The sequence below is a fragment of the Lutjanus erythropterus genome, chromosome 22, assembly GCF_056507025.1.
Source record: "Lutjanus erythropterus isolate fLutEry1 chromosome 22, fLutEry1.hap2, whole genome shotgun sequence".
Taxonomy (NCBI): domain Eukaryota; kingdom Metazoa; phylum Chordata; class Actinopteri; order Lutjaniformes; family Lutjanidae; genus Lutjanus; species Lutjanus erythropterus.
In genome coordinates, this window is record NC_139338.1 from 6,568,056 (window position 1) to 6,595,428 (window position 27,373).

General features: G+C 39.3%; 1 protein-coding gene across 1 annotated transcript; it reads right to left on the reverse strand.

The window, feature by feature from the left end:
- Positions 1–318: 318 nt before the first annotated feature.
- On the reverse strand, positions 319–27,141 carry LOC146306554 (crystal protein). Its single transcript, XM_084711442.1, has 8 exons — positions 25,300–27,141; positions 23,667–23,868; positions 23,086–23,219; positions 20,763–20,890; positions 20,420–20,538; positions 18,827–18,967; positions 17,040–17,212; positions 319–1,785 (listed from the first exon to the last, which is right to left on the reverse strand). Exons 1-8 carry the CDS (start codon positions 25,783–25,785, stop codon positions 1,333–1,335), a joined length of 1,836 nt encoding a protein of 611 aa, XP_084567568.1. The 5' UTR covers positions 25,786–27,141; the 3' UTR covers positions 319–1,332.
- Positions 27,142–27,373: the final 232 nt, after the last annotated feature.

The following is a 27,373-nucleotide window of genomic DNA, read 5'->3' on the forward strand; positions in this document are numbered from 1 at the left end:
AAGGTAGCTAGCTAACATTAGTTTACAAACATTAAGTTAACACCTTGTCAGGTACAACCAGCACCCCTGAGAGAGTGTGTTAACCCTCGCCTTCTCTCCTCATGGCTCTGGGTATGATGTGGTCACGGCTGTCAGTCTTTAAACTTGCGTATAGGTACATTTAAAACTTTGGGTCTGTATGGTCTGTGTCTCGAGCTGCAAGAGCAGGGTGATTTTTCCCCACCAGACTAGACACTTGCACAAATGCAACCACATAAATTGTTTTAGTTTTCATAATCTCAAAGAACATGGTTATTTTGCATAAAATAATGATTAGAGTGGCTTTAAGGATTAATTTTATTTGAGAAAGTCATTAGCAAGAGATTCAGATTCACGTAAAAAAAAAAAAATAAGTAAAAGAGTACAGTTTATATGACTTGAAGCCTTTTTCATTATACAGACAAATAGAAGACTGGCACCTGTGTTTACAAATTAATTTTAGCACAAAGAGACGCTGATAATGTGATGTTTTTGAAAGGCAAACACATCACAGTGTACAAAGTAACACACTAGCTTTTTCTGCACTGTTTGATTTTATTATTACATTTGACAAATGCTGTTGGAAAAAAAACAATTACAGAGGCATAAATAAGGTTTTCACTTACTTATTTTTTGGGTCATCTGACTTATATCAATCACTTGTTTCAATACATAGCTAATGTCCCACCCCTTTTTTAATGTAATGTTTCAAAGTATTGAATCTGTGGAGGCTTTACTCCATTTCAACTTTGTGCGTGTCTATCTGATAGTCCTTACGGAAGTGTAAATCTCAAGACTTGACAGAAACTTCAGCTTTTTCTGGAATTTTACTCTTTTTTCAGTTGTATCTGTATCTCTTCAGGATAACACTAAAATTTTTGGTTGAGATGATTTTTTTTGTGCAAATTTATCTTCACCTAAATGTGCCCCAGATAGAGCAAGCAAGTTGAAAAAGACTTGTTTGAATTCACCTGCATTTTTCAATTGACTTTATATGCAGCTGTGCAGCTTATAAAATCCTATTACGTTAAAGAGAAAATAGTAGGGTGCTGGACAGAGATGCCAGCTGGTCCAACTGGTGACCAAAAGATGTTGACAGAATGCTGATAATTCAAGGCGTTTTGCAAAACTAATGTGCTTGGTAGCATTTCTTAAAAAGGTTGTATTCAGACTGATGAATGTATAATTTGAGATGAACACCATAACTCCACATTGCAACTGATTTTACATCCCCAGGAACAAGGAGAACAGAGTGTATTGACGCTACTTCAATGAAAAGCAACCCAACACCTCCCTACCCAGCCTGTCCCCTCGCTAGTAGATGCCCAGTTTGTCCCAGAAGTCACAAACATGGTCCCTGGTTCCCACCTGTGCGTGTGACCGCACTGTGAAGTTCATGACCAGCCAGCCACTGGTGTCAGAGTAGCGTGGCCAAACGGGCACACGTTGCTCCCTGCAGAAAGTCGTCTGTTGGACCCGTGAGGAAGGGTCACCAGTGTGGGCAAACGCGCCCCAGTAGCACAGCATCCGATTGGACAGCAACTTCTCTGGCAGCGACAGGGTGAAGTTGGCCACTGAGGCAGAGTCAAAGAGAAAAGGCAGTTCAGCACCATGGCAGGCATGCTGGTAGCAGAAAGTCAGGCCTGACCACACACGATGGTCTGCCGCCACGTGGTCGAACACATACATCCACACTTTGCTGCTCGCTGCTGTGCCAGCACGTGCCGATCTCCTGGATGGACACAGGAAGACATAGTCTGTGACGATCTAAGGAGAGGGAAGAAATAGAGACGACAAATTTTTTAACTGAATTGAATGATTTTTAGCCATGCTAGCACCTTGGCTCTATGGATAACAAGGATGGTCAGTCAGTCAGTTGGCCAGTCGATCAGTATTGATCAATTTGGTCCAGACTATTGGGCGAAACAAATATTGAATTGCCATGAAATGTCTGTGAAGATTCAAAGTTATGCAGGTCATTGTGTTCTCTAGGAATTGTCTGAAGGCAACTGGACGTCCTTGAAGTTCTTGAAGACATTTAACCTCTCACTCTCACTTCTAGACCTCTTCTTGACCACTTGACTGTTTAAAAGCCTGGAACTCCTCGTTAGTAATTTAGAACTGAAGAAGACGAGAAGTGAAACACATTAAGGAACCTCAAGGAAGTCCAGTTGCTGTTGTACAGCTAGAGGATTCATGATCTCCAGAAGATGACCCCGACTTACTTTTGGGATCCTCTGATTTTGCCTCGAGTGAATCCATGAGGTTGATGTGTATTTTTTTGATAACTATTTCGACATCTGCTGGATGCTGCCTTGAAATTTTGTACATTTTCACATTACATTCATGGTCCCTGGGGGATGCACTTTATTGACTTTGATCCTTTGATTTTTCATCTCATGTCAACTTGAGGTTGACCTTTGTGGTTTTAAGTGAAATGTCTCAACTACTGTATAAATTACCACGACATTTGGTACAGATATCCATGATGCCCGAAGTCCTAATAACTTTGGTGATCTCCTGACTCCTCCTGTAGCACCACCAGCAGGTCAAAGTTATCCAGCGAAATATCTCAGCATCTACTGGGTTGATAGGCACACAGTTTTGTACAGATATTCATGGTTCCCCAAGGGTGATGCCTACTGCTTTCCCTCTGGCACCACTGTAAGGTTGACATTTGTGTTTTTTGGTGAAATGTCTTGACAAAAATTGGATGGACTGCAATGACATGTGGTGCAGACAGTCATGTTCCCCTCAGGACAAGGCTATTGTCCAGCAACGATTCAGCCTCGGGGGGGCAGCTGATGTTTCTGGGTTTCCAGTGTAGTCAGTGGCTAACCAGGCCAAGACTGCTACCTCCATGCTCCAGTTGTTGTTTACAGTCCGATTAGCAACTATCCGATGGATTCCGAGATGGCCTTTTGGCTAATACATCCCCCCCCTTTTGCCCTCCATCTGTATGTTTATTTACATGCAAACAAAGCCTGCTCAAATATGATTGGTCTCAGACTACAAACAGAAACCACCGCACTTCCAGTACCAGAATTTTATCCCTTGCCTAGATCTATATGCAGATACAGATATCTGTTTATGCAGACTGCCCCCAGGTTGACTTCTAATCACTTTGATGATTCACTTTCATCTACTGCCATCAAGTCCAATGCTTCAGTTTATGATCACCTGCAGAACTAATAGTATTCCCATCAGCCTCAGCAATACTTTGTGTTTTGCACAAATTACTACTGTATGTCAGCATGTTAACATGCTTAGCATATTAATATGCTGACATTGCAGAATTTTTCTCAGCACACCACTAAGCAGAGCTTTGCAGAGCCACCAGTGTCAGACAGGAGGTTAATTTAGGCCTCATATGTCTATGTCACTTTGTTTTCAGTACTTGTTGTAGACAGATGTGACTCAGCAAACCAGCAGCAATCATGGCTTTACATAGAATGTTCTGTTCCTTTTGCTGTTCCCCTTACAAACACGTCTCTTCTTTCCCCAACATCGAGTATTCTTTCCCACACAAAACCTCCCACTCATGACCACACTGACACAGTTTTTTCTGTTTGTCTGTCATGTAAGTATTTTACTGCTTTGTGTCACTCTCAGTATGGGCTTTACATAAATCCATTACACATAAATTTCACATGTGCAAAATCACGTGTGAAAGATGTGGAACATGTGTTTTTCACATGTTAAACATGTTCTTTGCTCATGGGAAATGTGGTTTTGGAACATTTTTGTGGTGCAATATGTATATTCCCATGTGAAACACATGCTGCATGTGGTAACATGTTTTGTACATGTGATCACATTTGGCCACCTGTAGAGAACATATAAAATTCCTGTTTTTTTCTGCAAGGGATGTAATTTATTACTTTATTCTTTCATAAATGTCTTTTCTGTTACAAAATGTAATCAGTATCCTAATCCAAGTATCACAATATTAAAGTAATAGCTTATTGTAAAAGTAAAAGTAGTAAAAAGTAAAAGTAAAACTAGTAGCTTAATTACTTTCCATTACTTTTGGATAACCCCAATACCAAACACAGTGAACTTGTTTAGCCTGATATAATGAGTTATGTTAATTGTAGATTAATTAATTACTTGTCCACCTGTTCTTTCATTTTTGTGTTAATGCACATTTAGGTTAATAGCAATAATTATGGAAATCTAAGGAGTGGTATTTGTATATTAACAGGTTAGCTTAAAAATAATATTTCTATGTCACTAATGTTAGCAGTTGTTCTGTGTAGCTGACTTTAGCGGTTGGTCTGTGTAGCTAATGTTAGCGGTTGGCCTGACCTTTAAATGTTTCTTTAAATTAGATGTTGACTTCTAATCTCCATTTGTACTACATGTATCTGTAATCTGATTGTCTTTTAACTGTAATGGAAGACAGTTACCTTTTGTTTTGTATGCTAATTATGTAATCCCATTAGATGTAATCCATTACTTCCCAAGCTTGTTTTTAATATGACAGCTGAAAAACAGTGAAACAGTTTGAGCACAGTTATTTTGGAGAAAAGACTGGCCTTGGCCTCAGGAATAGTAGATTACATTTTGGTGCTGATCCAGCTCTGGGATTTGTAGTCCTGGCTGGTATAATGTTGTATGTCCTGGTTATCAAGTTGAGCTGATAACTAAACAGCACTGTGTGTAAATATGAAACCTGGAAGCTAAAATATTAACAAGCTGCTTTGCGAGTTGAAGAACTGATCAGCATTGTTTTATGGTTGTGCTTTGCAGTGTATCCTCTAGTTTCTGCTGTATTTTTGTAGAAAAGAAAATGAATGAAACTAATTAGCATGACATCTACAAAGAGACGGGTTTGGGCAGAGCAGCGAAAAAACTATTGTTCCCTCTCGGCTAAAAAGAAGCAAAAGGAAAATGAAGGTAGACCATCTTCTTCTGCCTGTTACCTGGAAACCAGTGTGTCTTTTTCAGCAGCACACAACCTGCGCCCACACAGCCCCACATCTGACACCTGAAAACAAACAGGCTGACTGTAGGAAGCTGATGGACAGACTCACTCACGCACACAGATGCACTTTTTCTTACCCTCACACACATTTGTTGGTTTCAAACAGGCACATGTACAAACAGGCACACAGTGTTCCCGAACACTGATGCGCTCACACACACACGTGCATTCAAGTAGGTACAAGCACAGATGGAAATTAACTGTAATGCGTACCGTGCAAGTATAGTGTTGATGGAATTAACATTTCATCTGCTGTCTTTTCCTCATCCGTGTGTCCTCCACTTTTCTGTCCCTTTTCTGCCCTTCATCCATCTTCCTTTTCAACCAGTCTTGACCCACTATATACCACTATATATTTTTTTTTGCAGCCACCACCACTGCTTTCTCATGCCTCATATTTTCTCATGCCTTTTCCATTAGAGACGTACCGATCCACTTTTATTTAGGTCCGAATTTGGATATCTGCTGAAATGATTCTACAGCCCTTTGTTTCTTAATGTTTCTGAGTATTTATCATCATCATTATTATTACTGTTAGAAGTAGTAAGATTATAAGTAGGATTATATAAGGCTGAAAATGAACTTCAGTTTGGAAAGCTTGTATAGTTTGTGTAATGTAACTTGTGCAGTGGCATACTTCAACCATTGTGGAACACTGTAGTTGTGGCTTGTGGCATTCTTATGTACAGCTGAGAGCTGAGAATCAGCCCTCATTTATGTAATTTCCCATGATGATGATGAGACGTACCGATCGACCTTTTTCAGTTCTGGTCTGGTTCTGATTTCTGAATTTGGATATCTGCCGATATCAGTACTGTACTGATAGAGCTCTTCATGATGTTTCTGATTATTCATTATTATTAGTAGTAGTAAGAGTTGCAGCAGTAGTAATACTGGTGGTGGTAGTAGTAGTAGAAGTAGTGGTAGTAGTACCAATTTTAGTAAGATTTAATGAGTCTGAAACTGAACTTTAGTCTGGAAAGCTTATGTACTTTGTGCAATGTAACTTGTGCAATGGTGTCCTTCAGGCATTGTGGGGTGCTGTATGATTTTGGCTTCTGACATTCAAATGTGCATAATTTCCCATGATGCACGTAGATAACATAGTATTTACATATGATTATATTAGAAGGTGGATCAATGTCTCGAGTCAACACAATGAATGCCATATGTCAGTATCAGGCTGGATACTGATATTGGATTCTCATTGGTCTTGTCTCTATTTGCCATTACTTACTGTGGTAAAGTCAACTCTGAAATAATCTGCTAAAATAACAATTTAACTGTCCATATTTCTGCTCAGTGACTGATGTAGAATGTGCATTGCAAAGCAGTGATTTCTGGAGCAAAGACAAACAGCTGAAAGCTGAAACATGGTCATAGCACTTTAACATTGCAATAAATGCTATGTATGTGTACAGTCCTTAATTTCAACATTTAGTTGACGTATTAAAGCTGTGCACCTAATGCTTTTGTTGTCAGACAGTCATCGTGCAGGCGTGCAGTGTGCCACACACACCAAGTGTTATGAAAGCAACTTTAACAAATGCAATTACCCTCCAGCCACAACTAAGACAACTTAAACAAGCGGAGGTTTTATGTGATAAATATTTATCACCATGAAAGAACAGAGAGAGACTAGTGTCAGCTCAAATGACTGAACATTGAGCACTTGCTGCACCACAGAGCATAAAACCAGAACCAAAAGTAGCGTTCTCACAGATTACCACCTGCAACAGAAACAGCTACCAGTGTTTTTTTTAAGCCAAATCAAGCATGATGCATGATCCACTGTAAAGGCTGAACAACGCAGGGTGCATTACTTTTTAAAGTTTGTTAAAAAAGAAAAAAAAGAAAGTATACAAAACCCAACTTATAGTTGACCGTGATGGTTCATACATGACCTTCTCAAACATTGGGAAAGAACTGGTGCGCTCAACTCAAGTGTCTTGAGTATATGACGGGTGCAGATCCCAAAAACTTTAAATGTTCACATGAAATCATCAGAACTGAAAAGATTTAATACTCTAAATGCAGCACAGCAGCAGAACAACAGACGTGTTTCAGCCCTCGGCTTTCCTCAGTGTTAATGTGTCATTTGTGGGTGTGACCCTTATTAAGCATTTCTTGTGATTTCACAACATTTCTTGGGATTAACAAGCAGCTGCTACTGATCATACAAACAATAACATCAACAAACAGGTACTGACTTGATAAACAGTAAAAAGAGCATATAAATGTCAGTGAAAATATTGTTTGTGAAAGAAGTGACCAAATGGCTACACCACCTAACACTGGAAAAAGCATAATAAGACCTAACAAGCTGTACTTTGTACCAAATTAGACAGACTAGAAATAGTATGTTCTATATTAGACAGTAAACAAACACATTATCCTAGTTGTAAGTTGTACTTTATATCAAATAAGATAGAAATCAGATACTAAGCTAACACAGTTATACCCTTATTAGATCTTAATTAGAGTTTATAAGAGGGTAATTAAGGACACATTAAAACAGAACAGTACTGTATAAATGTATTATTTCCCACTATTATACCCTTATTAGCCTTTAATTAGAGCTTACTTGAGGGTAATTAGGGACACATTACAACAAAACTGTACTGTAAACAGAAGTTTGTCATTTCCCACTGTTAGACCCTAAGTAGACATTATTGGGAGGAAATAAGTGTCTAATAAAACATTTTATTTTCTTGTTTTTGTCTAATTTCATTAAAAGTACACCTTGTTAGCTGTTATTAGGGTATAGCTGTGTTTGTTTAGTGTCTACAAAAATAACATATTTCTATCTAATTTCACACAAAGTGTGGCTTGTTACGCATTATTTGAGTAACATTATTTTTTTGCTCTCTAATAAAGAACATATTATTTTTTTAGTTTTTGTCTAAGTTGATACAGTAAAGTTCGGCTCGTTACATCTTATTAGTGTACTGTAAAATAAAGTCGGACCCAATTTTCCACCACTTCATATGACCTCTTTTTTTAAAAGGCGTGAACACATAAACCAGTTTGGAGACAGCCAGACTCAAGCAGAAACTCTTTAGTAAGTGGTCTGGCAGTTACAGCTGCCAGTTCAATGAAATTACTCAGTGAATGTCTTATTGCTGGCAGCTTTTCACAAACAGTTGTTGAGCTGTTGAGCTCGTCAATGACTGAGCTGAAATTCCTTTCATAACGAAAGAAAGTTGTTGAGTGTCAGTCTCATTGGTCCTTAGCTTTTATTGCAAGAGAAGTGTTTTTCATTCTGCAGAAAATATTTCTCAGAGAAAGTATTCAGAGAGCTGTACTCATCACGTTGATGAGTGGTGTGTTCAGCTGGAAAGAAGATGATCGTTTCTGTTGTGTTGCTTTGGATGTGTTCGGAAATACTGAAAATAGAGACATACCGCGCGCCTATCAATGCTGCCAAAAAGCACAACACCGAGCTCTCCACATCAGCCTCCTCTGTGACGGACTGTTTGACATTTGTGCTGAACCCCCAGTCCTCTGGAGAAGTGCCCTTTATGAGGAGATGCAGGAGGTGTGCATGTGTGTGTGTGGAGTGGCAGGCTATGGTTGTGACTCCACTGTCTCTCTACTGCACCGTGAACTGTGACTGAATACTAAATATGTCCAGGAGTGTCACCTCCTGACCCCCCCACAGCTCCCTGAGGCCCCCACCTTGCACTTTGCATCAAAATTACGGAAGAAAAAAAAAAACGCTGGAGGCTTTTCTCCTCTACTGTGTCATCATGAGCTGTTGCACCTCTGTATTTTCACAGCTAAAAACACACTGATCAAAACTTCAAAGTAAGATATAAACACACTGTGATAAAGTAAAATGAACTCATTAGAGTGCAGATCTCCAGGCAATATATGGTGAAGCACCTACTGCAATATCACCACGACTGCCAGATGTGATAAGAAGAGTTTTGCAAATTTTTATAGAAAGGTTTTTATATACTGCAGTATAGTATAGATCAAGTTTTTTTATTTGTAAAATTTTTAATGTTAGGTTTGTTTTGTATAATGTAGAAGATATAAGATGCATAGAATAGTGTAATGGTATTGTAACCGACCATCTAGGGTTCACCTAACTGTATACATTTAATAAGGAATCAGTATAGAACATTTTGTTCACAAAATAAACCCCAAAATTAACACAAAATAAACTCCTTCCCTACCCCACCTTAACTTTGTGTATCGGCTGATACTGTACATCTATCGAACCGATACCAAAGCCTTAAAAAAATAAAAAGCCTCAGTATAGTCTGTTTTGTTTCCCCCAACAACTCCTAAATCCATGAGTCCAATCCAGTTCATAATCACAAAAGAAAGACAACTCAAAAAGTCCTCTGCTGATTATACAGCTGAAAAATAAGTGTCCGTATTTACACTTCAAAAACAAACATCATGTATAATGTGTATACACCAGATGCTCATGGTACCATTGATTATAGTCAGTAACTTAGTCAGTCAGGTTTGCAATGTCGGCTTTAGCTCTGCCTAAATACTGGCAGCTCCAGGAGAAGCTACATCTAAGAAATACACAATCCACGAGATTATTCCTCCTCCTGACACACACTCCAAAGCCCTTCTGTTTGCCAATAACACACAATCTAATGCCGAGGTCAAGCTTCCATTTGTCTTCTCCACTGTCTTCTCCATAAAATCTGGTGTACAGGACACTACTGGGAAGAAGCAGGATCCCATTTTGGGGCTGATGCATTACACGGTATCGGATCAGTGCTTAAACTTGTGTACTTGCTGATGTCGGTGTCACATTTTAGGCGGCATTGGAGGCATTTTCTGATGCTGATGTTACTGTCCTTTACAGTCAAGATGACAAGGAGGAGGAAAACAAAAACAGGAATTTATTCATCTCATATCATGCCTAACTTTAGTATGATTAATGTGCAGATGCTCCAGTTTAAGTTGAGACTAAACTTTCTTTCTTTCTGACTTCTAAGGATGCCAGTTTTTAAGTCATGACAAAGGCCAAAATATGGGCTGCTACAGACAAAGTAAGCTTTGTTTTTAGCTGAGCAGTTGTTGATCACTTGCAGCCTCTATGAGGTCTCTGTATGAAACAGAGCTGTCAATAAAAAAGACTTTTCAAAGTTTTAAAGGACCAGTGTGTGGGATTAAATGGCATCTAGGTCACAAACACCTCTCCTGGCATGCAAGGAAACCTATGGTGACTGTGAAACTCACAAAAAATGCAAAAGACTTGGTTTACAGCTCATTCTAAGATAATAAAAACACAGAAGTTATTATTTTCTCCAGAGAAAACATAATTAATGAATATCATGACCCATTTCTGCCATAATCTGCTAATAGACCCCTTCAAATTTTAGACACTGGACCTTTTAAAAATAAGAATGTAAACAAACTATTTCCTGAAAGAGAGGTCAGTCCCAACTGTCTCTCTCAAACCAGACGGACATTGGAGAGGCTCAGGATTTTGTGTGTCAAGGTTCGATCAGAGTGAATTCTGGACAAAGGGAAGGTGGTACGTTTGTGACCGGAAGCGCATCTGTCATGCCTCGTTCCACATTAACATGAACGGGAAAACTGTGCCTTAACACATGAAGAAGCGCGCCTTAAAACTGATCACTAATCCCCAGTGTGGTCCAAGGAACTCTTACTCTAATTCTTATTCTTTATTCTCCCTGGTATTCCTCAGACTACTTAATTTTAACAATGTTCTGATGTCAAAATGGATAAAATGGATTGTTTTCTGATGTTTTTCTGAGTCCCTGGAGCCCAGAGGTATATTAGAGTGCTACATTTTTTATTCTCAGTGTGCTGGATGCAAGTGATAGCAGGTAATGTTGTGTTTCCCGTTGTCTCGCTGGTACTATGAATAAATACATGATTTATGTGATGGAAAATGATGGAGAAGTTTGTTTATATTAGCCGACTGTCACAGTAACATGATGAGGTGTCAGGTTTAGTGCACAGCACCGGTTTGTTTGATTTCAGACCATTTTGATCACAGCAGCTCTGGAAATGAAGATGAAATGAAGCTGTAACTAAGGCCAGTGATGATGAGTAGGAATATTTTTTTGAACCATTTATGGATCAGTTTGCTTATAAAATTAATCGCAAACTATTTTGAGTATTTTTTTTATCGTAAAAACATCAACATTTCCTGATTGCAGCTTCTTAAATATGAATATTTACTCCTCTGTAACAGTAAACTGAATATCTTTGGGTTGTGAGTAAAGCAAGACATTTGAAGACATCTTTTTTTTCACCATTTTCTGACATTTCAAAACAATCAACTATTGATCGATTAATCGAGAAGATAATCGACCAAGTAATCGAGTATGAAAACAGTCGTTAGTTGCAGCCCTGCTAGAGTATGAGAGTGACAAAGGTAGTTCAGATGAATGGAACAACAGACCAAGTGGAGGTCCCAAAGAGAAGTTAAGACGGATGTGGGAACCTCATGTAGTTACCTGAGCTACCTCAACCTGGCTGCTATAAATTTGAAAGTACTTCTTTAAAGTTCTATATTAAAAAATGATATAAATATCCATGTGTGAAATGAAAAGTAAGCTGTGTACAGCAGATTTATTAGAGCTTTTTCAAAACAGCTGCCTGCTGGAGTTGGAAACTAGGTTGATGTTGTAAAGTTGTGAGTTGTAAAACCAACCAATTAATAGAAAGACACTAAAACACTGTCTGCCTTAGAGGAACTGCAAAGTCCGGAGATAATTATTTCACTACGAGTTGAAGTTCTACTAATACAATACAGGGATAGACACTAATATTTTTTAACTCTGACCACCAAGGCACCAAATGTAAACCTATGTTGTTCTACCTTCCCTACACTAGAAAGATAATCAATAAAGAAGAACATCACTGCCCTTGAAAAATTAGCAAAACTCCTCACTGCATCAGGAGAAATACTATAAAATTTATTAACCAACTAGCTGAATCTCTTTATTCTTTCACTTTTATTTAGTTTTGACAAAGCAGTTTCTCACAGTGATGTGGATTTAATCCATGCAGAAAAATTCTAATGTGAGAAAGATGATTATGAGAGAAACCAGCTAAACACGAGCTTGTGGCAAGCCATCCTCCCTCCAGAATATTGCATAATAAAGGTTACTTGTAGTTAATCATATTTTGAAATCCAGAGAGACTTCCCCCAGCTCTGCTCACAATATCTGACTACAAAAATATCAGATATATCAGAGGACACGGCTCAGTACCGTAATATGAAAAGTACAAAATCAGTTTCCATAATCAGTTCCTATGTATCATAACGTCTGGTATTTTTAAGAAAAAATAAAAAACTCGTAAAAAACAATGTCATACACACAGCCAGTGTGGTTATAACATTGTGATATAGTATAGACAGTAGGTAATAAGAGGGGAGATATGACCCCCCTTGTTGGCCTGCAACCCCCCCTCTTCAGAAAACAGGCTACACTACATGGCTAGTTCAGGAAACTGTAGTATGACATCCTTATATTTATTTTTCAGACTCCTCCTTATCTTCAGTAAGGATTGTGTTAGCAGTTTGAGTAAGCTTAGACTTAAGTAGCCCTGACATATTAGTAGCATACTGTTTTTGTAGTCTGACTCACTGGATGCACGCTGCTGGTACAAGTTCTGCCATTGGTCGCGCCGGAAAAAGAAACAAGAACAAACTCCTAGCTGCAACCTACACAATGAAAATGGTGAATAAGCACCTGGGATGCTAATGGCATGAGTGTAAACAAGCTAACAGCTGTTACCTTTTCTTTTGCAGTGACGTTGTGTTTTTAATACTACAGCTCACCTCTTGACGTGCAAATGTTCCACCAAAACAACTTCCCCTTTGTCCAGCAGCACTCTTGCTGCGTCCTGGGCTTGAGCATCAGTGAGTATGCACGACTAAGCATAGTCCAATGTCATGTCATTTATTAGCTGAGTAATGTCATTAGATGCACTGCTCACACTAAAATGTTGATAACAACGTAAAACATAAATTTAAATATAAAAATATATAAAGGGGTTTCTGTCACATTAAAAAATAGTCATAGTTTGACGATGTGAAGTAGCCTGGCATCATGGGAGTTGTTGTCTTCCCCTTTAAACGACCACCACTGTTGACTGAAATCTAACGTGACTCTGGCAGAAGTCATGTTCCCGGATGAGGTCATGTATTAAAGTTTTATTCCCGTTATGTTCAGTCACATGCGCCGACTTCCTTCCTTACTCTCTGATGTATCCCCTGTTTTCCTGGAAGTTATAGCAACTAGCCTGCAACAGCTAGCAGAAAATGCACTGTTACTTTTAATAAATGATGCATTTCTCTGGCTTTGAATGTTGTTAGAAACATTTGAGATAATATAAGAGCACAAGTCAACAAAATATATAATGCCTCATTGACTCTATGCTTGTCTACAGTCAAGGAGGTTAGTTTTTCTTGAAATTGTATCGCTTTGGAGTCATTCTGCAGCCTGTAGTTTGTGGTGATTTTGAATAGTATTGCATTATACAGAGAGGGTTTTCTAATATTTAGTCTGCTCTCATTAATACAAATGGGGTGTCAAGTCACCCAGTCAGGGTTTCTTCCGCAGCCGGCGCTCTCTGTCTGTGATTCCCCGGCTCATCCCTCCTGCTGCTGTGGATGTTAATGAGACGAGTCGCTTCTTAGTGGAAGCAGACAGGCTGCGTCTCCAACAAACTCCCTGACTCCAGTTGGTTCACATGCTTCACACATATAAATGATGGAGGAGATATGAAAAACTGTGGTCTGAGCTGGAGTCAGGCTTTGAGAAAAACTGGAGCTGTAGCTCCCTCTGTAGGCCGAGGACAGGAGCTGAGTTCGAGGAGCTAAGGAGCAACATTGAAGTCTGCAAAGTCTGCTGAATGATGGGGATAAAGTCCTTAACTGCCCTGATCTTTAGCAAATGTGACTTTCTTTTTCAAACAAATGAATCACAGCAGCAAAAGACAACAATGGTTTTCAATTCCCCATCAGGCTCATTAGACGTGGAGAAGCTGCAGAGAGCACAGGAGACAGCTGGGTCCTCTTTACACACTGAGCCCCAGCTGGGTGGGACATCGATCCGTGCATGACTGGCCGCCTCGCAGAGCCACTGAATGTGTGGTTACTGATGCATGTGTGTGTCTGGCTGTGTGTGGAGGACTGTGTCTGAGTGTTCACACTTCAGTCAAAGTGTGAGAAGAATATGGAAGGGAGCAACACTCTTTAAATGTAGGTTATGGTGTAAAATGCAGCCAAATTTGTTTGCCTTTTTCACACAAGCGTCACTATTTCCAACTCAGACAGTGCCTTCAGTCTGGAGAGATGTTCTGCACATTTGCGATTTCTCATAAATTAGATGTTACTGTCAGAATGTAAGCCAGCTGGAAACTGGCTGACAGTTTCCTGACAGCCACCGGGTAGCTAATGATGAGGAGACAAAGCCACAAATAATGGAAGAATTAATTATACGCAATTTGCCTCAGTCTGATCGAAATCAGCTCGCATCAGTAACTTTGTCTTCTATGAACTGAAGGTTTCTCTATGAACTGTACTGTCATTAAGCTTAGATTAGAGTGTGTCGTTGCAGTTGAAATACAAGCTCTAATGTGACTTTTGAGAATTAGCCTTTAGTCTGTTTTAAGATTGCAGAAATTCATGTTTTTTATTGTCATGTTTTCAATAACTGCTTTTCATTATTCTTGCTCATATTTCTGTGACAAATCAGCTGCATTTGTTCACAGGTTTGCGCAAAATAGAGTATGCCTGAGGGGAAGCTTGGGGTTCATGCTTTTAATAAACAAGAATGGAAGAACACTTCCTCTTTACGAATGGAACAAATGATTCTTTTAAAGAGTAGCTACAGTTTTACATCTAAGAAGAAAGTTTCCCAACAACCACAGGAAACCCGTTCTGCAATTGTTGATAATTCACACAAACAAGCTCATGGTGGCATTAGAGGAAAAGTTAGGGGGTCAGAGGGTCACCACAGTCAGTAGGATTCATCCTTTAAGGACCATGAATGTCTGGACCAAAGTGGTAGATATGGCCTCATGCTGGTACTCCTATTACACTGCTCTAAATCACATATATTTAAGACCATTCAAAAATGTTTTTTCATCTGCATCCTTATGTCCCCACCACTGCCACTTAAATACAAAGTGGTGCTGTTGTGTTTTCGGTTGTCTGAGCAAGAAGCTCATTCCAGAGTAAGAGGATGGGTGGCTCAATGAGTCAAATACAGGACTTTAACACAGGACTGGGGTTCTTGTCTTGTGTGACACCAAAAGTCAAAGTTGACTTATTTGAAGTTTTAAGTTACTCATGTTACGTTATGTATGTGACATGCGTAAGTGACTTGCACAAATGGTTGCACAATGCATGTTTTATCACTTACACTAATATAAAGTTACAGAAAGTAACGTAACACAGTCTAACGTAATGTAGCGTAACATCACACAATGTAACGCACCGCAAAATAACGTAATGCAACAGTGTAACATAACACAGCTTAACATAATGTAATATAACACAACGCAAAGTAACATAATGTAATGTAATTTAATGCAATGTAACATAATGTGATGCAATGTAATGTAATGTAATGCACTGTAACGTAACACAACTTATGTGAGATGCAAAGTGATTTGTGTAGGTTAAATCGCTTACACTGACGTGATGACTAGGGTACATGTCCCATGTGACACAAGCTGACTTATTTGAAGTTTTAAGTTTACGTTTGTTGCATGTTTAAGAAATGCATGTTACAGCTAACGTAAAGTAACAGTGCAACACACGACAATGCACCGTAGCACAACACAACAAGATGTAACATAACGTAATATAACACAAAGAACAGTACACAAAGTAACATAGCACAATGTAGTGTAACGTATGTGACATGCTTAAGCAACTTACAGAAGTTACATCACTTACATTAATGTAAAGTAACCTAACATACTTATATTAACCTGAACCATGACCTTTTCCTAAGCCTAACAAAGTAGTTTCAGTGCCTACACTTAAGTAAACTGTGGCCATCTAAAACTTACGTAATATACTTCAGGTCCGGTGTTTACTGTCATTGGTACTCTACAGCAGTCTTATATTATTTTGGGAATCACTGGCCATTGACCTATTCTATCCTTTAGGTATGAGGACGTGTTGACTGGACACTGAGCAGTCCTCAGCTTAATATTCTAGTGATTCATACTCTAGGCATTGACATACTAACATGCTCACAATAACAGCGTTAAAAGATTTAGTAGGTAATATTTACCATTTTTACCATCTTAGTTTAAGCTTTTACCATGCTAATGTTTGCCAAATAGCACTAAAAATATAGTACAGCTGAGGCTGATGGGAATGGCATTAGTCCTAAAGGTCTTGTAAAGCAAAAATAAATATCTGTTCTGAACTACAGTTTCAGTCTAATGGTCTAACTTCCCAATTCAGTCCTACATAAGAAAAACTCTTTTTTTCCTTTACACAATCTTTAAGTGGACGTATTTGAGAACCTGACAGTTTATCCAGACTCAGGACCAAATACTAAAGTGATCAAATGATTGACCAATCAGCCCACCGAAAATGCCACTGCCATGGCTAAAAATGACTCTTTAGACACTAAAATTTAAAATAATCAGGTCCAATTAATATTTTAAACCTACTAAATTTTATGTGTGTTTTATGGACAACCAGTGAAGCAGGACAAACTTTTTTGGTTCAGTTCTCAGTTTTCAGTGGTATATATGGTATGATAATTCTCATTCATTGTTTTAAATGTCAGTGGCTTGTTGAGTGAGATGAGTGTAATTTGTCCCCCCACTTGCAACCACCATTAGCTTGTCTTTTATACGAACACATACTCAAAGATGTTTAGACATGATCACTGAAATACAGTTAATGTTCTGTTATTTGAGGCTGACCCCCTGTGGTTTAACTTGACAAATAAATGAGATTATTCTTGGCTGTAAGGTAAGAAAGCTCTCTAAAATTTGTGATTATCACAGTGCTGAAAACTGAAAAGACTGTGAATTGAGCTGTCATCACCTGAGCCAGCATGTTCCTGCGGTCATCGTCCTTGTACAGGGGCAGGTACTTGTGCAGGATCCGCAGAGCGTGCTGTTTAAAGATGGCTGTGATGTACACGGTGCTCTCCACTGCAGAGACCGGCTTGTTGAAGACACCGTACACAAAGATGACCCCTTCTTCTGAGGTCGTACCTGCAGGATAGAAAACAGAACCTCAGTCCATACAAACAAGACAAATTCTATGTTGCTTCCAGCCATCTTGTTCCTCATTTGCACATCCTTTCTGTCGTCCGATTGTCTTCAGTTTTAAAAATCCTGCTTCAACATGTTTACTTCCTGTTCTGGCTGTGGGCGATTTTACACCGACAAGTAATGAGGCTTCAGCTCTCACCTTGATTCACTAGGCTGCTTAGTTTCCTGGAAAGCATGTCTTACTTTCTCAAAAAGAGCATTGCCTTCAGCTCTGTTATGATCTTGGGAATTTCCTCATGAAATTCTGTTATAACGAGAACCAAAGGGAGTCCAGTGGAAAACAAAGAGCTCAGAGATCGACCAGGCTGAGCAGAGGTTACTCTCGTGGCACAGTGAGGCCAGAATGAACTGATGTTAATGGTAGTTTGTGTCAAATCAGACATGAAGATGAGATTAAGTGATCTTTTTTCTCTATTATCTTTGCAGAAATTCATTTCCAGAACATCCAATGAGTGTTTTTCCTTTTGTATTCAAGCGTTTAATGTATGAATTGTGAACCCATTGTGTCACCCATTGGCTTTTGGACTACCATTTTGAAGCTTCAAGTTTGGCGTTACGACCGTTGGTCTTGGTGTATTTGGAGCGAGAAGTGATCATGCAGATAGGATCCCTGAGAATCCAAGGACACACCCTAAAGCATACCCTGCTTTATCGTCTATAGAGCATCCTGCTTTACAGAGGACGACTTAAAAAACTGTTTACTGGGGTCATAAATCAAGTGAGAAGTACGGTAATACAGTCAGATTTCTTTTTGGAACCTCCAGGGCTGAAAAATGAAGCCAACCCAGAAGTTCCAAAAACCGCAGTTCCTTGAGTGGCCACTTGAGGCTGACTCCAAAAGTAAGTCAGTCCCTATAGACTTTAAAATGCCCAACGTTTTGTCCAAAATATTTTGGTCTCTGTATCTAATTTCCTCATTCATGACACACATTTAATGTAAGGGTCTATTTGTGGCCAAAGATATTCAGTTTGCTATCAGAGGGGAGTAAAGAAACAAGAAAATATTAACATTTAATGAGCTGGAGTCTGATAATTTTGACTTTTTTCTTTTTAAAAAATTACTCAAACAGATTAATCAATTATCAAAATCTCGATTAATTTAATAAACGATTATTTGAATAATCATTAAAGCTTTAGTTGGGTCATTTGATCTACTGCACTGTGTGCCTGCTCATTGCTCTTCACCTTCACACAGTGCTCCCAGCCACTATTAAAGCTGACTCGTCACCTTTATTTACCTTGCCCTACGGTCACGACAAATGCATTATCGCCACAGGTTCTGTATGTCAAATATGAATCAGCAAGGTAACTACAGCTGTCGGTGAATGTAGTGGAGTAAAAATTAGAATATGTTCCCCTCTGAAATGCACAGAGGTAGAAGTATAAAGTGGTATAAAAATGGAAACACTCAAGTAAAGTACCACAGAATTGTCCTTATTTGAGAAAATGTACACTGTCACATTCCATCAGCAGCATTAGAGGCAGCTTCACAATAATATGGTGCCATTTTTCTCTGACTTTATGTGTTTCCGCGTGTGTGTGTGGGTCTCTTACCCAGCAGCACTGACTTCTCTTTCTGCCAGTGGCCCTTCTGGAAGGCAGTGACAGCTTGCTCTTTTATTAACTCCCCGTCGATATACGGACCCCACGTCTCAAACACCTCCAGGAACCTGAACGGGTTCACAATCTTGGAACCTGAGATCAAAAAACACATCAGTCAGATGAAAAAGACTGGCCAATTTTCACAACAGAGAGGTGGGGGGGGGGGCTTTAAAATTCACAACAAAGGTCAAGAGATGCTCATACCGAAATGACAGAATAAGTCTTCTGCAGACGTGTCATTATGCTCTGTCTTACTAATTCATACTTTGTGCATGAAGTCAGTACATTTTTTACTGTCTCCTTAATATATAATGTTACTCCATTGGCAGTGCCCAGTTCATTATGTACATGTCTTCCTTTGGTCTCACTTTCACAGTGCTGCTGCCATGCCTGTCTTCCTTCACACTATGCACTGATTTTGATTTCCTGATCACCTCCTTCACTAACTTGTCTGCTTTCTCATTTCCTGGGATCCCTAAAAGTGCTAATATCCCTACCCACCTGTCTGGTTATTATCATTTGTCATGATTATCATTTGTGAACAATATTTCATACCATATGTCTTCATGGTATTTGACTAGAGAGTCTACAACAGTCAGTTCATTAGTGTGGTCATGTTGTGGTAATACATTGAGAAGTTATGAGGTCACTCCCACTGCCACCACCTTTTCCCAGTTGTCAGCTGTTCTTTGGTTCATGACCAACCTTTTCTCAAAATCTTGTGCGAGTCTGTGAATACATTTGAACGTTATGCACCTTTTTGTGATAGGCCACTCCCACGCCCCCTTTTAGCTAATTGACATGAATACAAATACATACTTTTATGCAAACACACTTGATTGTCATACCAAATTTCAGCCTTATAGGGCAAAAAACTGTGGCCCCAAATTTGTGGACCGCCTGACCAACACCTGCCCAACCAACCATTCAACCTATATTTAGAGCCTGCTGGTCGCAGCTAATAAACCTGCGTCTGATTAGACACAGACTGACCAACTGTCCAACTGACCAACCAAACAACAGGGTGCCCATAAACCTGCTTCTGATTAGACAAAGACTGACCGACTGATTGACCAAATGACCGACAGGGTGCCTATAGACCTCCTGGTTGCAGTTAATAAACCTGGTTCTGTTAAGACCATTTGTCTTGTTTTCTTAAGCCATCACAGCTGGTATTTTTGTCACATGTGTTTCATTCTATGTTTTTTGGGCCTGAAGATGAGCTCAGTCTGTCAGAAAACAGCAGCTGATGATGTAATCAGCGAGTCAATGATACAGATCAATAAGCCTGTCAACCCTGTAGATATATTACACTCATTTTGTGTCGTGAGGCAGTAAAATCTCTCTAATTGCCCATTCAGAAGCCCACTATTCCTCCACTTTCACCATTTTGTTTTCCATTACACCACTCAGGATAAAAATAACGTTTTTCATCATCTTTTACAGATAAACATACTATACCCTGCCTTCTTATGTAACTGTGTGGGCAGCCCTGAGCGTTGCTCTAAATTTGGTGAGCGTAGGCTGGTGTTTGTGGCGCCCTACTTGTTTTCATCTGGGCAGCCAGGACGGCCTGTGGAGTGAGAGACAGCAGGCAGACGATGTTGCTCACTGAGCAGTTGGTCTGTTTAGCAAAGTCTTTTCCCAGCTTCAGGGCGTCGTGTCTGGGGAAGGAGACGGAGAAAAACAAAATTACAGTTCAGCTTTTTGTTGTCTGTGTGCATGCTGGGGACATTCCCTGCAATGTTTGGATACAGCAACGTTTCCCTCTCTTTCTATGTCAGAAAAAAAGGAAGACACATTTGACACTAAGAATATTTTGTCTGTTCAGCCAGGCACAGTCAGTCACACTGGGAACCAACATCAACCTGAGCCGATGGGTCCTTACCTGGTCTTCATAGGGATGGAGAAGGGCAGGCTCTGCAGGACAGCCTGTTTAAACAGAGGACTGCTGCTCTGGATCATGAGGTGAAGACTGACTGACTGAGCACCTGCACTCTCCCCAAATATCGTCACCTGACAAAAAACACAACCCAGGTATGAAAAGCCACACTGGCCAACTTTGCATGTTTGCAACAAGAGGTAACTCTTACCGCTAAAAGTTAATTAACAGTCCAACTTAGTGATGTAAAGATACAAAAAACTTGTTTTTGTTACCTTATAATGAGCCCTTTATATCTACAGAGGCAGTGGGTCTGCCATGTTTCACCGCCATATTTTGAATGTAGCTCAGAAAGGACAAGAGACAACACTGCCTCTAGGCATGGCCATTCATGTTTTTCGCTAGTTTCATGACCACTGTGGGTTCTCCTCCACTCTTTGAAGGGGAGTGTGAAATTAGGTGTTTGCAATCTACAAGCTCACCACTAGATGCCACTAAATCCTACACTCTGTGCCTTTAAAGTGCATCCGCTCTCCTTCGTTAATAAAATAAAAGTGGCCAGCCTTGACCCAACTATGTGCAAGCATGTGCATTTTTTATTGCATTATTTTGCAGATATTGTTACATTTCAAATACACAACATAATTGTTTTCCAGTCAGGCCAATGTGTAATATTTCATGTCTACATAGAGCTGAAAATAACTGGAAAAGTATTTCATTCACCATTTTACATCATTTTTGTGATCTTCTGACTGAACCAGTTGACCATGACTTTAGCTCACAAGATCATAGCAGACCCACAGCATCCTCTATGGTTTAAATAAGTACTTTTATCTTTGTGGCAAAGGTATAGCATGCCGGACTGAAAGAGGCTTCACATCTTTGTCCTGCGTCGCATTCAGCTGCTTAACGGGCATGGGTTGAATTTAGCACTTTGTTAAACTGCACTTTGTTAAACTGCACTTGATGTCCTTCATGAATTCCCCAAATGATGTTTTTTTTCTGATGTTTTTTTAATGATGTTTCTCATGATGCTTATGGTTATGTTATTCTCTGTGGTTGTTGATGTCTTTTTATGAGCCTCGTGTAAAACAGATTCCCTTAGGGGCAATAAAGGTCCATTCATTAATCCATTCATTCATAAATACCATTTGTTATCCATTTATTCAATTATTCCAGTCAATCTGGGAAACAAAAATGGAAAAATGGGCTCCAAAAAGTTCATATTGAAGTGGGTAATCAAATACAACCGCAAACCAAAACCAACAGTCTAATTTCTGTTTTTTGGGATTTTTTTCTTTCTGTCTGTTCTTCACCATGAAGTAACTGCAGGACACACCTCACAGGACCAAAATGAAAAAGTGGAATGCTATGAGTCATTTTAATGATTTCCAAAGAGACTTAGTGTTTATAATGAGAGATAACTTTCACTCTCCAAATCAGCAGTGTTGATACTGACACCTGTCGCCAGCATAATAATCCTATAGACATTATTAGACCAGCTATAGCTAAGTTATAGGCTACAGTAGACATGATAATGAGTTAACCTCAGCTTTAACAAAAAAAAAAGATGGTAGATAGGTAATTGTTCTTATTTATTATCTCTGATTAACATTATTTTTCCTAAATTTATTCTCAGATTCCTTAAAAAATATATACCTTCATTTTATGTATCAAAAATACCTTTCCTCTCCAGATTGAGTGAAATAATTGAATGAACTAATGACAAATGTAATGCTAATCTGAACTCTGAAAAGTTACTAAATCTGGTGAAAGTCACCAAGCTGCAGTGTTTTAGCTAAATGCTAACATCAGCATGGTTGCACTGACAGTGCTAGCATGCTGATGTTTACCAGGTGTATGTTTACCATGTTAACATGCTAACATTTCCCTAATTAGCACTAAATAAAGTACAGCTGAAATTGATGAGAACATCATAAGAAAATCTTAACTTATTTTATTTTCAGTAAACATCCTTCACTGCTTAATGAAATCCAAACACAATTTGCAACTCTAGAGACGTTTCATTACTTAGAACCTCCCCTTTCCTCCTCCTCTTAGCTCTCCATATTGATTTAAAGAAAACTGTGTTGTCTTGTACCCATTGTGACATACAACACACTGTATCGCTGTCTTGACAATAATAGTGGAGATTTTCAAAGTAACGCAAAATAAAGCAATGTCTCTTTAAGGTTAGAAAACAGTGCTCAACAAAAGTGCACTGAATGATTTCTCTCAAGATAATTGGCTGAGGTGCATTAGGTGCATGTGAATGAGTGTGTCCGTGTGTGTGCGTGTGTGTGTGTGTGTGTGTGTGTGTGCTGCTTGCCTTGCTGGGATCGCCTCCAAACACTGCAATGTTCCGCTGGACCCAAAGAAGAGCCGCCTGCTGGTCCAAGATCCCGTAATTCCCTGTGGCTGAGGAGTGAGGGTCTTTGCCCGACACAAGGAACCCAAAGGCACCTTAAATCACGCATCAATTCACATGATCAGCGAGACATAATTAACTCCAGCAAGACATTAATTTCCTCTGAGTTCCAAATTACCGTTCACATATATCTGTTCCTGTTTTCAGTCTTGCAGGAAAACAGAGTAATTACCAACAGGCTCGCTCATTTAAAATAATGACATGCACACACACATTATCCAGCCTCATACTGTCTGTCACACACAGACACACACGCACAAGCACTCTACAATAAACACACTATTATTTTAGCTAAATGATTAATGTGTTTCACGAGGTGCCTGCTGCTTGCAGCCTTTACCAAACCAGCTCCAGTGCTTCCTTTTTCCCTGCACATACAGTACAACTTGGAAAAGGCCATAAAAAGATAAGATAATTGTAATAGACATGTTATTACATTAGTATAGGTTCTTTAATAGTGAAATTTCACCAAATGTTCTCACCCAGTCGGTACTCCAGGTTTACAACAACTGTGTGGGTGAAGTTACTGATGAAGCGTCCGTCGTACAGCGGTTTGGAGGCAGAGCCAGCGATGAAATCCCCGCCATGGATCCACACCATGACGGGCAGCGGCCTCTGCAGAGGGGAGCTGAAGTTCACATCCACAGGGACAAAGATGTTGAGGTAGAGACAGTCCTCACTCACCTTTTTGGGACATTACAGGAAATATTCAGTCAGTTTATGTCCATTAAAATCAATATTTCATTTTGTTCTAGCCAAAAGTTGGTTTGTTTTCAAGCAACGAGACAGTATTCCTCAATCAGTACAATGTCTGTTTACAACTTAGAGTTTGAACACTCGCTATTTTTAAGGCTAAATAAAGTTACAGTTGCTTGATAAAACACTGGAGACATAATTTGTGTTCTTGTCAACAAAGTGATAAATGCAACTTGGCCTTCAGGTTCAAACTAGCTGGCTTAAAAACAACTAGTTAGCTATTTAAATAGTGTGACTGCAATGCTAGCTGTAGGAATAACTACATATCAACTAAAGCATGAATTCAACTCAAAGTCATAATCTGGTGACACTGTACAAAGAACAACCTGCTGCTCCATTTAAGATAGCTAATGGAAAAAATCTGGAATTTCTAAAGTGAGCTTTTTGTCAGCAGCAATAGGCTGTTTTTATGAATTAGTACAGTAAACACAGGTGTTATATATGAATATATATTCTCAGTGGCTTCTAGGTGGTGACGGTTTCAGCATCCATGTTGTCATTGCTTTCTCTTGGTTGCTGTGAAAAAAAAGGTCTCTTTAGTCACACTATTTGAATAGCCTAAATTAGCCAAATCAATGGTATGTAGCCTAACTGCTAGCCCTGGTGGTTATGTTTACATTTCTCTGGTTTGGTGACACTTTTGTAGTTTGTTTTACTATATGGGAGATATTGTTGTGGTAATGCACCATTAAGATCAGTATTCACTTTCAAAATCTAGTGGACACTAAGTGACTTAATGTTTATATTAACAGTTACTTGAAAGAAGGTAAAGAAAGAAAGAAAGAAAGAAAGAGAAGAAGAATAAATAAAAGATTCTGTGTTTCCTCCAACATCAATACAAATAACTAAGGTTTTATAGACTTTTTCAGGATGTTTGAGGAACTAGGCCACCCTATTTCTAAAATCCTGGCTCCGGCCCTGCAGGGAGAGTTAGTACTGTGCATGTGACACTGGTCAAACAATTTGGAAGCAAGCCAGCTTTTAGGTATACAATGGTTCTGTAGCTTTCATTTGAATGAATGGGCACCATCTTGGAGTCCAGACACCAGTTTTACAGCCATGGCTTCGCTCACACTCTCAGAAATACTGGTGGCTCTTTAGCTCCGTCCACTATCAACTAGATTTATGGTGCCATGATATCTGTGACTTTGAGAAAGGTTTATAATCAAAACTCTATGGCCCTTTTCCTTTCAGCTCAGTGCAGCTGTCATCTCTAATGTTAGTGATCTATCAGGTGAAACTGTTGCACTCACTGTAAGTCATTGTGCCAAAATAACAAAAAATCAAGCTCATCATTTCATGCTACAGTTAAAATATGATGCAAATATGCAAAGAATTAAGAAATGCATTGTTCCTTACTTTTTGAGGACACTCCGCAGCGATGGGTCCGCTGCAGGCCTGCACACACGCTGCCCTGGGGAATGAGGCATCATAAACCCCCGACCAAGGACTCACAGGTCTGGGGGGCTTCCAGCGGTAAGCCCCAACAGGTGGGTCCGCATACGGTATCCCGTAGAATATATGGGCCTTATCCACCGTTACCCCTCTGATCAGGCCGTCTTTGGTGAACACCAGAGGTCCAGGAGCCCTGTTTGTATCGTGATCAACTGGTTTGTCCTTGGTCTGCTCTGTGATTGAGAGGACCTCGGGGCGTCCCAGCTCCTCGGGGGAGTTTATCTCAAAGTCTCTGTCGATGATGAACGGCTCGTCTCTCACCAGCAGCCCGGGGTGGATACTTCTCAGAAAGCTGACAAGGTCGATGGCATCATCATTTTTCGTCGCCTCTCCTGAGGACCGCACTAAACCCAGTGAGCACAGCAGCAGCAAACAGTGCCAGCTCTCCATATTGCATTGGAATACTCTTATACTTCCCCAGACCCTGCTACTCAGATCATGATTTGACTGGCAGAGGTGAAAAACTTGCAGCCCCCACAAGCCTGTAACTCTCCACAGACTGCATGTACTTGTGACTCCAATTTGGCTCGTTGCTTGTTAAAATTTATCAGACAAAGGCTGCTCTGTTCGATTGCTGTGTGGTGTCCAGTAGAGCCTGAACAGCTGGACACTGTGATGCAGGAACACTAATAGAGGACAAGTCGTCTTTCCTTTCCTTAATGTAATCACAAAGTCTCACAGAGGGTAAAGGGACAAGTCATACAGCAGCTTTATGAACGAATATGTGTGTATTACAGTGTTTTTAATCAGTTTCTTACAGTATCAGTTACTGATGTTTCATTAAAACAAATGTGTACATCTAAACAGCAGATGGTGGACTGCAAATTTCATTAAGGTGCACACTGCCACCTACAGGCCTTCTCCTGCACAACATGCAGTGATGATTCCCATGGGGTCATAAGGGGTACATGCACATAGACAGAAAAAAACATCAGACAAAATTATGTTTATTTTTACCCACTTTTTCCTTTATTGTTTTGCTGCTTTCTTATGAAATACTCAAGACATTTACCTCATGGGTTGAGGCTGTAGAAAACCTTCAAGCAAGTTAAGAAATCTGAGGGAAAAACTGCTCACAACTGGTATCCACACCGAAATTATAATGTGTCATGAGAGGAGAAAAATAAGTTTTATTTTAAGGGTATAAAAGGTTCAGAACACTGGCATACAGTCTCATATCACTGCACTGGATCAGCATCGATTTATCTTTAAAGTTTTCCTTTCTGTCCTAAAAACTCCATACTTACTTTTATACTTAAAGATCTTATCCTCCAGAGTTTTCCTCCTTCTTCATGATAAGCTGACTAACTATGAAACTACAATGCTATTGTATCAGGTAACAGGTAATCCTGTTCAGCATCACATTTATTGTGAAACGGGAATAAATTTAGTGTACCGTCCTTAGTTTTCACCACCACCACCTTCACAATCTCAGCTGACATAAGTTACAGGATGAAATTTGTTACTTTGTAACACATTGTGCCATACTTGTAGAGGTCTTGTAATTTATTTCTCCCCACAGCAAGAAAGGTGAATATATAATTAAAGGGCCTCTCCACCATTTTATACATTATATTTAATTGTTTTGGAGAGTATGAGTGTGAAATCAGTTGTAATGTGTCTTCTCTGTTTATCAGGGTTTTCTCGGCTGGGAGACCACAAAACTTAAAGGGATAGTTCACTCATTCGAGTTTAGTTTTATAATAATGCTAAAATATAAAGAGAAATAAATACTATAATAAATGAATGTGGGTATATAAAGACAAATAATTTTTTTTAATATATATTTATTTACTTTTGCATATAAATCTCTATTTAATTTTAAATGTTTTGTATATAGTGTCATTTATTTATTTTTCATGTCTTTATTTGTACTTATTCTTTTCACTATTACTTTTGCTAACAAGCCAAGCTGACAAGTCAGTTCCTGTACATGTATACTTGTTCGCGACGCTCCTATGACTCCATATATAACTGC